The 12,521-nt window shown below is 43.9% G+C and overlaps 1 protein-coding gene across 1 annotated transcript in view; it reads right to left on the bottom strand.

The window, feature by feature from the left end:
* Window positions 1-2,424: 2,424 nt before the first annotated feature.
* Window positions 2,425-12,521, bottom strand: part of LOC138206975 (Krueppel-like factor 7) — a 33,563-nt gene continuing 23,466 nt past the window's right edge. Inside the window, exons 3-4 of the mRNA XM_069163920.1 lie at window positions 9,429-9,552; window positions 2,425-6,033 (exon numbers count right to left, since the gene is read on the bottom strand). Coding sequence (XP_069020021.1) covers window positions 5,982-6,033; window positions 9,429-9,552 — 176 coding nt within the window. The 3' untranslated portion in view covers window positions 2,425-5,981. The remainder of the gene's footprint in view (window positions 6,034-9,428; window positions 9,553-12,521) is intronic.

Genomic DNA, 12,521 nt, shown 5'->3' with positions numbered 1-12,521 from the left:
TGTCAACGTCTTTTAGTAAAAGTCTAAATTAAAATGCTGTACATGCATGTTTAGAATGACAAAACAAAATAAGATCGGATGATTTAATCCTATTGTTCTACCAGATTTACACAGGTGTTATCATTTGATGCGGATGATAGGAAACAGCAGAGGGGACAGGGTGACTGAGTACTTGTAACCAAGCATTCAACAGCTGTGTTTATCAATTCAGCTTTTCTATTATTCAGATTATTCTGCTTGGGATGCCTTGTGTAATTAGATGGATAACAAATCCACCTCTCTCCACAGTGTGTCTGCATTAGTTCTGTTAAATTCACCAACTGTCAAGTGCTATTAGAAAAGGAGAATATGCTTGGAGTGTGTACTTGTTTTAATTTAATTTTTAACTGTTTGATCCCACATAGTTTGAAGATATTGACCAAAATGAGTGCTTGCATTACATCAGGTTCATTAGACTGTGACCTAAAGTACATCCTTACATCCTAAGATCATCCTGTTGACTGGTCAGACAGAGATACTGTATCTCAACAACTATTGAAATGATTGTGATGAACTTTGACACTCAAGGATGCCAGAGAAAAGAATAACACCTACTGGCTGTGTAGATACTTTTCCTCCAGCACCACTGTGAGGTTCACGTGTGGTTTGGAGTGAAGTACCTCAACAGGTATTTGATGGGTTGCAAAGCAATAAGCTCTTGGTCTTACCGAGACTGCAGCAGACTTGAACATAAGAATAAAAAAAGGTTGCCCACTGCCTACAGATACACAGCATCACCTGAGTGACGGTGTGTGTTCATGAATGTGTGTGTTCATGAATGTGTGTGTGTTAACCTTTATGAATACATCCTGATGTGAATGTGGCCCTTTCGCTGCCGGAACACATTAAGACCATTTAGCTCTGCTGTGAACTCACATGCAACCTCATTTCCATCACATGGAGTGAAATGACGATTGAAAAGTGCTCATGGGACATGTGACCTTTATTGAAAAATGATTCCATGGTTTCTAATTTCATAACATGTCGCCGCGATTGACGTAGTAGGTGTAGTTAGGTAGATAATATGCAGTCTGTCTGTAATTACAGATAAAAGAACATTAAGTTCGACAGATACATGTAAGCTTCTTGATGAGGGTGCCCATTTCAATTAGGGAGCATTAAATGAAACAAAAAACCTTATGGGAGTTTCTCACTGCCAGACCCAAGGAGAATTAATACACTGCATAGGACCATTTACCAAGGAGTAATTACTCCCTAATTAGCCATTAGTTATTCGATTACCCTTTTATCAGCTAGTCATGGTCAAAAGGCAGGAATAGCGGAGAAGTCATCACCTTGGTTGGTAACAGATGTAATTAACATGCCGTAGCTCCCTTGGAGGGAGACAACGAGTGTGCACTCAAGCAAAGTGAAGGTATTCTGACCCATTTCCTGTGTTCGATCAGAGCGAACGATAAATCATAGGCATTTTTATTCAATCAAAGGGGATTTGTTGCAAATTGCAGAAATAAGGTGTAACTGAATATCCCTGCCCACTTTTACCAAGTCAGTTTGCACATTAAACTGCAGCGAAACTAAATGAGCCGGTCTTTAAAAGTGCTGCGGTCAGTGAGAAGAAAAGTGAAAGGGTATTTGCTGCACTCCAGGTGCTTATTGTTAACAAACTGAATGGCTCTGTGATAGAAACTTGATAAGAAATCTCAAAATATTCAACGTGAAGATGGATGATTAGCTGGACATTGTTATTGGATGAAACTTCCATTAACAGACCAGCCAAGAACCATGAATACTCCATGCCAAACTGCTTCTACCATTTATTACACATAATTACATTCTTAAATAAAAACGATTCACCGAACAGTTCCTTGCATAGAGATATTACAATACCAATTTAAAAAAGGAATTATGAAACAAACCAGTAACAAAAATAAATCTTTCTCATTTTTCCATAATAAAGAACATTATCGTACCCATACATCATAATATACAAATGATAAATTTGAAACACTTTGTACAGAGAAAGAAAAGGAGAAAGACAACAGAGGAAAAAAAGGTGGAGATAAGGGTGAGGGGGGAAGGCGGAGGAAGAAGTGGCAGGGTGTCGGGTGGAGGTGGTGGTGTGTGTGTGTCTCTGTGTGTGTGTGTGTGTGTGTGTGTGTGTGTGTGTGTGTAGGGGGGGGGGGGCTGGACTGAGGAGAGGAGTTGAAAGGAATCATATCTGAGAAAATGGAAGGAAGAGGAGGGAGGGAGGGAGGGAGGGAGCAGAGAGCGGGAGGGGGGAGCGATGAGAGAATGCTGGTAGAAAAAGGGGGTGCGTTTCATTTAAAATTCAGACCTGGTGGAAACAGAGGTGGTGTCACACATAGTAATGTGTAGCCCCCTCCCACCCCACCCTCATCCCACCCCACCCTCATCCCACCCCTCTGCTGAGAGCAGGAGCTGCGGTCTGAAACTCAGACTCTCACAAAGTGGCATGAAAAACGGTGAAAAACACACAAGGACAACGGAGAGTAAGTGTTTGTGTTTGTGTGTGTGTGTGTTGATGAAGGATGTGCTTGTGTATGTATGTGTGTGTATGAATTTGTCTTTTTTTTGTGCATGTGCCCGAATGTATGAATCTGTGTTTGCATGCGTGTAGTGTGTGTCGGTGTATTTGCATGTCTGCAATGTATGTATGTATGTACGTATATATGTATGTATGTATGCGTGAGTGTGTACATTTTGTGCTAAAAAACAGCTACTATACAGACTTTGTGATCCGTGTTTCATCACCAAGGGTTGTCGTGTGAGGTGTAGTGTACAAGCGGACAGAAAAACGTCAGATATGCAAGTGATTTATCCAAAAATTCAGAGTGCAAATACAAACAGACGAAGAACACACAGGCACAGCAGAATTGACAATCATTCATTAAGATGACACAGAACCGACCCGCATCCTCAGAGACAACATGAAACAACCTTTCCAGAAAACACTTTCACATTTGAAATCCCAGTTTTCAAACCACCGGCGAACATACAAGAGGAGTCAGAGCAAATTTGAAACGGTCCTGTAGTCGGGCTTATTTCCATGTCTTGGCTCCTAAAAGTCTAAATGAGCATGAAAAAACATATTCAGAGTTTCAGTCCAAAATCGTTAGCTGTCCTTGATTGGTATGGATACATGAACACAAAAAAAAAACTACACTCCCCAGCTTCACGTTCCCACACATTCGCAACAATTCAGTTCAACAGGAGAGTGTCCCACTGAAACACACAAGTAGAGCTGCCATCGATGATACAATTTCAACCCAAGGGTTAAACTGCTATTCTTCATTTCTTCCCCCACGTGGAGTGTCCGGCTGAGCAGGAGGATAAACACGCACCTGCTCACCGGCCAGACATTCCCATCTGAACTGAACATTTTTAGATCGTCTGTGAACCAAGTGTTTGCAGTTCTGATGACTTTTATCAATGCCAGTAAACATAAAAAGCAGGTTGTCGCTGCAAACCGGGATGGCTCGTGAGAATTTTTGGTCACCTCTAAAATAAACCAGCAGTTAAAACTCATATAAGGTGGTTTGTATTGTAGCCTATCACCCATGTGTTCACGACAGAAGGAAGTCAGGCTTACTTTCACATTAAAAAGAGTGAGTTTACTATTTATGTGAAGCAGGACTAGATAGAGCATCCACTTCCAGAGCCGCAGACAGATCACGTTAGATATGATTGAGCTGGACTGCATTCGTACACGATATTGAAATGTGCCTCTGGTACACAGAGGGAAATCAATTTTTGTGTCTCCCCTGCCAAAATGCAGACTGCTGTGCGTCTCACTTTGCCTCAAAGCATTCAACTTCTTGTAAAATAAATAATTAACACCTTGGCTTAGCTGTGCCCAATAAAGTTGGTCTCTATCTTGACAATCAACTTGTGTCCAAGCTGCCTGTTTGATTTGTGTGCACTTGAGTTCAACCAATCCAAAATGTATTTGTATCTAACTCTGCTCTTTCTGTCAAAAGTCAGGTCGCACAGGACGAACGCCAATTCCCTTTCTCTCGGAGTGAATGTGTGTGTCTCTTTGTGCGTGTGGGCTCCACTCCGCTGCAGCTTCATGAGCTGATGGGGCAGTTATCATTGCTGACTGAGCAGATCCGTCCTCAATCTAAACCCATTTCAGCCACCCACTGGGAATCTGCACTCATGAACCCCACCCCCCCCGTCGATCCAGTCCGACCAGTAAAATGTCAAAAGCTACCAGGCGTGACCAACTGGTTACTCCAAGTCCAATCATTCATTTGTAATGTGAAAAAGAGAAAGCATAATGGTGTCTGGTATGATCTCACCAACCCGGTGCTTTCACGAGCCCAGCAACATGTTCAGACTTTCAACAGATACATTCACATTGATTTGCTCAGAGGAGAGCCACCCAATTGATTGAATATGTGTCTCCCTGCACGTCCTTCCAACAGGGTAGTACTCTGCATCCAGACACACGTGTTGGTCAGCAGGAATGTTCTCGGATATGCATAGGGCCAGATTCAAAGAGCTGCTGAATGCCGTTTTTTTTGTTTCTGAAGTCAGAGAGCTGCTAAACTGGAAGAATTCTGCATGGGTGGTGTGCACAGGACAAATCCCTCCTCAACCCAGTGGCTAGTTCGGTGCCAATCACTCTCAAAAGCCAAAGAGATCATTTCAGGCATCTACTGTAGACACTTGTATATTTTTTTTTGTTTTTTGTTGGCTGCATTCATTTCCAGTGAGCTCTTCAAAGTGGTCTTTTTTTCCAACAAATAGGAGAATCTTTTCTTAGAAACAATATAGCCTTTACATATGTAGTGATCTTGTTTGTGTTCAGTGTGCTATCGCAGTCAGCTGGCTGCTTCGGCTTGTGCATGTGGCTGTCCACGCTCCGACGGCGTGAGAAAGCCAGCGTTCGGTGAGTCCCAAATTGTCTCCCAGTTCAAGACAATGGAGCTTTTTTTTTCGTTTTGTTTTTTACAAAAAAGTTTGCAAAGAGTTTCTGATGACAACTCAAAAGAGCTAAGATCTGAGAGTGGCAGAACACTCTTAGGAGCAATCTTCTCGAGACACTGCTGATGTTAGAGGAGTCTTTCCCAGAGTAGATTAGTTAGCCTCATCCAGCAGTAACCCTCGATGGATGATGTTCATAAAGCAAGCCAGCCCCCTGGATGACCTCAATCAGTCTTCACGGCACATCAGTGCAACACACTGCCATCTTCAAGTCTTCGGGAAATCCAATCTAACACCATTCAAACAAGTGCCATCAAACCACAAGGATTTATAAATGGATCCAGTTGCCAGATGTGACAGAGGTCAGATGAAGAACTATCAAATTATTATTTGTCCAATACATTAGATAATAAACCCTTTGGTGAACTGTAAAGGCTGTGGCATGTCTGAGGGATTGAAAGCCAGCTTTCTCGCTTGCTTAGTTTAGCTGCTGTTTAAAATGAACTCTTCAAATGAAAGAAGACACAAAAACGACTGTACAACTGGTCGGCACACGGACCACTGCTGCATGAACAGGGCTGATATTTTCACTGAGGGACCACCGCAGAGAGTGCGAGGATGACTAAAACAAAGAGCTGCCAACTACAAGCACGAGGTCCACTGCTCGTCATGTGACATCCCCTCTGCGACGCATACAAAGGGTGGTCTGTGTCGTCCACGCGACAACGCAGGGGGACATTTGTGAGGTGGCGACGTCTCACTGTGGACTCATGGACCAACCGGTCAGGCACAGATTGACGAGGCAACTTTCAGTTTGTCTGTCAGCCTGTGTTTCTGTCTGTAGTCAGCGTCCCCGTGTGGTCCCTCAAAAATGACCAATTCTGGAGTTTTTTTTTCAGGCCATCCCGCTGCCTTTCTCTGACATCCACGGTGTTATTTTTCTGCAGATGAAGCGCCGTCTCTTTCTTCCACTCCGTCTGCATCCTCTTCCTTCCTCTCTCTTCCACTCCCACTGACCTCTCACGAATTCCTCAGATGTGCCTCTTCATGTGTAGCGCCAAGTGATCTGACCGTGAGAAACACCTGCAACCAAAGAGAGAGAAACAGAGAACAGCTTGTTAGCTTGTTACCAACGCAAGGGGAAGAAGTTTGTTTTGTCGATTGTGTTAAATGTTGCTGTTAGCTAGTGAGTGCTGAGCCACTAATGCACACGCAATTAGTATATGTGTAACTAATTCATAATCAGCATTTTCAGCAGCACTCCTAATGACTTCAGCTGCGCCATGAATAACTAGAGAGCCCGCAGATGGATCTGTTGAAACAGCATGGAGGCAGAGGAAGAATAATAAAAAAAAAAAGCACTATGCAAAACATGTGCTGTAAAACGATAGCTAAATTACATGAATCGACGGCTCTCATCTGAAATCAGGCTTGAAGAATTACTGGGGCATAGCTGCACGGTGAAAAATGAAATTGCTTTGGATGTACATCGGCCTATCTTTTGCAGTGAGGGTTTTAACATTTTTTTTTGTTGCAAATGATTATTTTAACCTGATTGCCACAAACTCGCATGTAATATAAGCTTTTAGCTGGTGATTAGTTTACCCCAGTACATGCTACCATACAGATCCAGCCATAATAAGACTTACTTTCACATCACCACGAGTAGATCAACAGTGTTTCTGCTGCATGCTCGCTGAACTAATAGGCTCCAGCTCCGCTCCCAGGAGAAGTGCTTTCCAAAAGGAAGTGTTGCTTTCTTTTAGATAATTGGAAGTTACGTGCTGTTGTGAGTTCAGTGAAGAGGTTTCATTTAATAATGTTTAGCAGGAAAAAAAAGAATCAAAAGTGTAGAAAACTAGTCCCAAATTGGAACTTTTCTAAAATTCTTCAGGAAGTGTGTCTGAACTGAAGACAGGCGTAGTTTAAGAACTTTGCTGCGCCAAGATGAACAACCACAGCAGTGTCTAACGTTCATTATCATCTGACTTCATATGATGCAGGCACCCAAGCCACAATGCTGGTGTGGGTTATTTTACAACTGAACATTTACCGACATCAGAAATCTCATAATTATCAATCATTCCTAAAATAAAATCAATCTGAAAGTTACAACATCAAATATTGCAAATCATCTTTATACTCGTTCACACTTCTACAACTGCTGACGTTTTTTGACGCCGCCCTCCGACTGGCTCTTTCCACTAAGACAGAGGCAACTGTCGAAGATATCAAGATGAATCATTGTTTGGCCTGGAGGGGGAGTTACATGTGAGGAGCCACCGGTCATCTGTCTTACTGTCACACCTGCATATATGTGTGTGTGTGTGTGTGTGTGTGTCGTTGTTGTTGCATCCATGTGCATGTGCACACGAACGAACACATGTGGGATTAATGAACGGCTCAGGAGACATGGGTGTGTGTGTGTGTGTGTGTGTGTGTGTGTGTGTGTGTGTGTACTTGGTGAGACAGATGGTAAAGTATGAGTCACGACTCGGGGGCACGACACCAGCTGGCACACCGTGGGTCTGTCTCCTCCCCCCCCATCTTCAATCTTCCACCCCGACTTCTCTGTCTCCCCTGTTTCCCCTCTTCCTTCATCTCAGCAGGGTGCATGCATGTGTGTGTGTGTGTGTGTGTGTGTGTGTGTGTGTGTGTGTGTGTGTGTGTGTGTTGGGCTGGAGGGGTTGTGGGGCGCCTTGTGACACATGACAGAGGTGGGCCCGAATTAGGGATGTGCCTGTAGGGGGGTATGGCAGTGGGGGGAGGTGGGAAATCAGGGGGGGAGGGATACTGTATTTACAGTCTGTCCAGCTGAGACCTGATTAAGTTGACACTGCCTGCCCCTCTGTTCCCTCACGCACACACGCACACACACACACACACACACACACACACACACACACACACACTCGTATAGACGTTAAGGCAAAGTACCCCAGGTGAAGAGGGATTTCTTTTTTGTCCTTTCATAATGAACCTATGCATGATTCAAGAGGTCACATATTCAATAGCAAGCTGTATTCTCACCAAATTTCAAACTGTCAGTTTAAGTAAGTTTTTAGACATTATGAGAGAATATGGTCTCTGCAGGGTTTATATCTCATAAAAACACTCAGTGCTGCAGGAATACAAATGTAAAATATCCTGACATTTAAAAAAAACTTTTTTTTTGAAATGCAACACCTTCAAAATGACCTTTTCACACAGGATGCACTGTGGTAGCGCCTGTAGACAATATTGCTCGGAGATCCCAGAGATGTTAGCGAGGGCCGGATCACAGAGTGAAGGTTGTAATTAAAATAGGAGTAAAGATTTTTGTGTCCGAGTCAAGCTGATGTTTTGTTTTTTGATGATCAGCGGAGCCACATTTAAGGAGCCCAGAAAATGTTGCTGTCCCTCACAATTAAACAGACGACAGGGCGACGCAGGAAAATTACATCAGATCAAGTCTTCAAAGTGACAAAGCCCTGCACCTTTGCACCAGTAGTTGATGTTAGTGGGATCTTTTCTGCGTTGTAAAACAGTAGCAGGAAGTGACATGGGACAATTAGAGTTTGAGATCCATTTCTGAAAACTCTTTAAATACAATAACACTGAAATAACCACCCCATCTATGTTTTACATGGTTTTAGAAGGATTGTGATAGAGTGTGCCAAGGCTTCTCTGATGGCCAGTTTGCTCCGCTCAAGGACACTCGGGTTGCAGGGATTAGACCAAGAATCATCCGGTTTACAGGATGGCCTCCTATCACAGGGCAATCCTGGAGCTTTAGTTACAGTAACAAAGAGATCTGTATTTTAGGTCACAGTGGCTTCAGCAATCCCCCCCCCCCAAAAAAAATGTTCCTTTAAATGTCCAACACACCAAAAACTGGTCCCAAATTTTTGATATAAATAGTTTGTACGTTGCAACTAATGGCTCTATTAATGGTTCATGCCGATGTATGACAGATATTAACCAATACTTTAATATCAGTTAAGCCTTTACATACTTACCCACAACCTAGAAACTTAAACTCAAATTCATATTCCATACAGTTAGCTGTGACAGTGCTAATGGGTTCTGCACTCATTTCACACCTCTGTCCCAGTCTGAAAGTAGCCTACAAATCAAGGCCATGTATCACCTTGTGAGAGGATCCACTATTAATATGCTGCACCAGGCCTAATGTGGGTATAGAGCAGAATGAGCAGTCTTTGGATTATCATTGAAACACTGAGCAAGTTGCGCGTGTTGCATAGGAGCACACATTAGTAATCCTGCCAGCACACTTTTTAAACTGGGTCAGTACCAAACGCATTTGGGTGTGTTACCAGCATCTTGTAGCACTGCTTTACTACACCAAACTGTGTACAAAACACAGCGGTGAAACATAGCCCGCTGTGCTCGTGGAAGTACTTCAAATAACCCTTGTAAAATGGGAGAAAAAAACATACAAGACAGAGGGAAGGAGGGAGAGTTGTGTTTTGACAGACCTGTCACAGTGGTTGCACTTAAAAGGCTTGGCGCCGGTGTGTTTGCGGTAGTGCCTCGTCAGCTCGTCGCTCCGGGCGAATCGCCACTCGCAGCCCTCCCACGAGCACTTGTACGGCTTCTCACCTGGGGGATGCAAAAAAAAAAAAAAACACACACATAAGCACCTGTTTGATCGCTTATGCACCAATCACATGCTTATTTGTCTCTGTGGCCATGCAAATAAAACTGTGGTGTGTGGAACCACGACTCCAAATATTTGCTGCCTTTCTGTTAATACACGTGATACAAAGTGCAGATTTAAGGTCAATGCAGAGCTCCTATTCTGATTTCAGTTTCTATTTCACCAATAAAGATCCACATTCCTCCTGTCACCGTTTCCTTTTTAGGGACTGAAAAGAGAGCAATTCAATGTTTAACACTGAGATGGAGAAGCTCCCACTGGTCTCCAATCTTGCTGAACACGCAGAAGAGGAGTGGAGGGTTGAGAGAAGTGGAGCGAGAGAAGAAGTGGAGGCGGGGGAGGGAGGGAGGGAGGGAGAAAGGGAAGGGGGGGGGATTAGAGGAAAGGTGGATGAGAGACTGAGAAGAAGAGGTGAGATGAGACCAGGAGAGGGAAAAGTGGAGTAGGAGAGAAGTGTTGCAGAAGTGGATTAAGGCAGAGGAGGTTGCAGATATGCCGGCAGGGGAGGAGGGTAGTGATAATTAGGCCAGTCACATAATGGCAAGGAAGCCACAATCTGCCAGCTGCGTCCAGCTCCAAAGATGTCACCTGCATCAGTCACATCCCATCTGGACTGGTGCTCATGCTTGAATACAGCCACACTGACCAGCTCTGCTTGAGTGCTTTCGGCACAAATGCCGGCTTAATTCATTGAATGTGATTATAAAAAGGGACACAATCAATGGATCAACTGCATTGTCAGGCAGTCCAAATTGAGGGAGGTGCTTGTATGAAGACAGTAGCAGTTTGGTACCATTAACTGTACCAGCTGTTGCATAAATTCACTGACTGTGTACAGGTTTGTTCCTGAGGGACAAGCAAAACAATCAATAGTGTAATACAGTATTTACGTGTTGCACTTAAAGGTACGTGTCAATATTTCCAGTGTCAAATGTCAAACAGTTTCATGGCAAAGTTGACCTCAGATGCAAAGCGAGATAACGCACGCCACGGCAAATATGGAAACAATATAAATCTCTCCAAATTTGACCTGTTCGACCGCTTTAAATATTCTCAGCGAGTTAGAAAGAGAAATTAGTCAGGTCACCTTTCATCCATCCATCCATCCATCCATGCATGTCCCCATTGTAGCCTTACATACTGCCTCACTTTCCAGAAACACCCAGAGCAGCAGGTTTGGGCCATCCGGCTCTGGCCAATAAAATTCCCGGGAGGCAGAGATGCCTGAATGTGTTGCCTAGCAATGGGAGCAAGGGGGCGGGGTGTATCTGTGTGTGTGTGAGTGTGAGAATGGGGGTGCGGTGAAACATGAGGAGGCAGTAGTCAGTGCAGCTGGCTGGATCTGGCAACGGCACGCCGCCATGCCACCGGCCAATTACCGAGCACGCTGGCAGAGCACGGAGGCAGTTGCCTAGCAACGGTAACCATTGAGCTGTACAGGGCAAGAGGCAGGGGGAGGAGAAGTGGGGCTGGGGTGGTGATGGTGGTGGTGGTAGTAGTAGTAGTAGTAGTAGTGGTGGTGCAGGAGGAGGAGGAGGAGAGGGAGGGGGGGGGCACTAAGAGACCAGAGCCTGCAGCAGTACATAACCACTCAGCTATCGACTCCTCCAACAATACACTGCCCCCGTTGCCTAGCAACAGATCCCCCCCCTCCTCTGCTCTCCTTTCCCTCAAGATGCCCTCGTACAAACAGGCAAGTGGAGCAGGTACACACTTGCCTACACAAACACACACTCTCTGTCACGCACACTGGACTGGAAAGGCTACTTTTAAAACACAGCGTTACACACAATCTGACTGACTGACGGTTTTAAATGGCAATCAGTAACCTAATCCACTGGATTAGCCTGAACTCAGCAACATAATCTGATTATGTTCTGTTACTTTTGGATTACTTTGCCTGTAAAACATATAATGTAGATTATAAAACTAAGTGGATTAATTGTTCTGATTTAAAGAATCAGGATTGTGGACAGTGCTGTTGTTTTAGACAATTATTTATCCTGCATTATTTAATCAGATCCCCATTTGCCGGCACTGCTCACTCATTTTAGGAAAACAAAATATGCGCAATCAGACTGCTTTTCCTTTAGATTTTGTTTTAAATAATCAAATAAGCAACCATATATTCCTCATCGGTAATCTGATAATGGGGTGTTTCCTGAGTCACTGTAATCCCATTATGTGTAATCTGTTACTTCCGAATGCTCCCACACGCGCACACACAGACTCGTGCACGAGCTCTTTCCAGCCTCTCAGGTGCCAGTGTTGAAGTTAATTACATTCCCTCCATTAGCTGGAGCTGAAGCAGGGCATCCGGGTCTCAGAGGTCATTACAGAGGCTCTTGCAGAACGCTTTATAGGCTCCTGGCCACAACCAGCACCGTAGGCTGGGAGAGGAGCAGGTTGAGAGAGAAAGATGAGGGGTGGAGGAAATGAAAATTAGGGCTGAAGGATCTTTAGATGGAAAGTTTTAGTTTTTAATAACAGAGTAACAATAGCTGGCAGATTCACTCAGCTGGAATGAATTCTATGAATTGGGCAAACAACAAAAGAAGAAGGAATAAAAGAAGGTGAAGCATTCTCTGTGCATGCAGGTCACAAATAAATGATCTCCACATGCAAGAGACAATGTACTGTTTTGAAACAATGACAGAAAATGTCTTTCAAGTACATCATCACGTCATTGTTTTAAGATTTTCAGAAGGCTGAATCGGGACCTTCTATGACTCAGGGCTGTGAGGCTAAAGCAGCTAAAGTGTGGACATCAGTAGCATCTGGTGTCACCAGTCAGGTATTAGATGTCACATGTGACGTCTTGGCAGTCTGTCAGTATGACAGTAAATGACCAACAAATAAGCAGTTACAGAAAATAAGCGCAATACCGGTCAGAAAAAAATATTCCTTAACA

This window comes from Embiotoca jacksoni, unplaced genomic scaffold (genome assembly GCF_022577435.1).
Source record: "Embiotoca jacksoni isolate LCO1_2020_lvr unplaced genomic scaffold, fEmbJac1.0.p SCAF_30, whole genome shotgun sequence".
Taxonomy (NCBI): Eukaryota; Metazoa; Chordata; class Actinopteri; family Embiotocidae; genus Embiotoca; species Embiotoca jacksoni.
The sequence above is the reverse complement of the archived record's forward strand: the minus strand, read 5'-3'. Positions and strand labels throughout refer to the sequence as shown.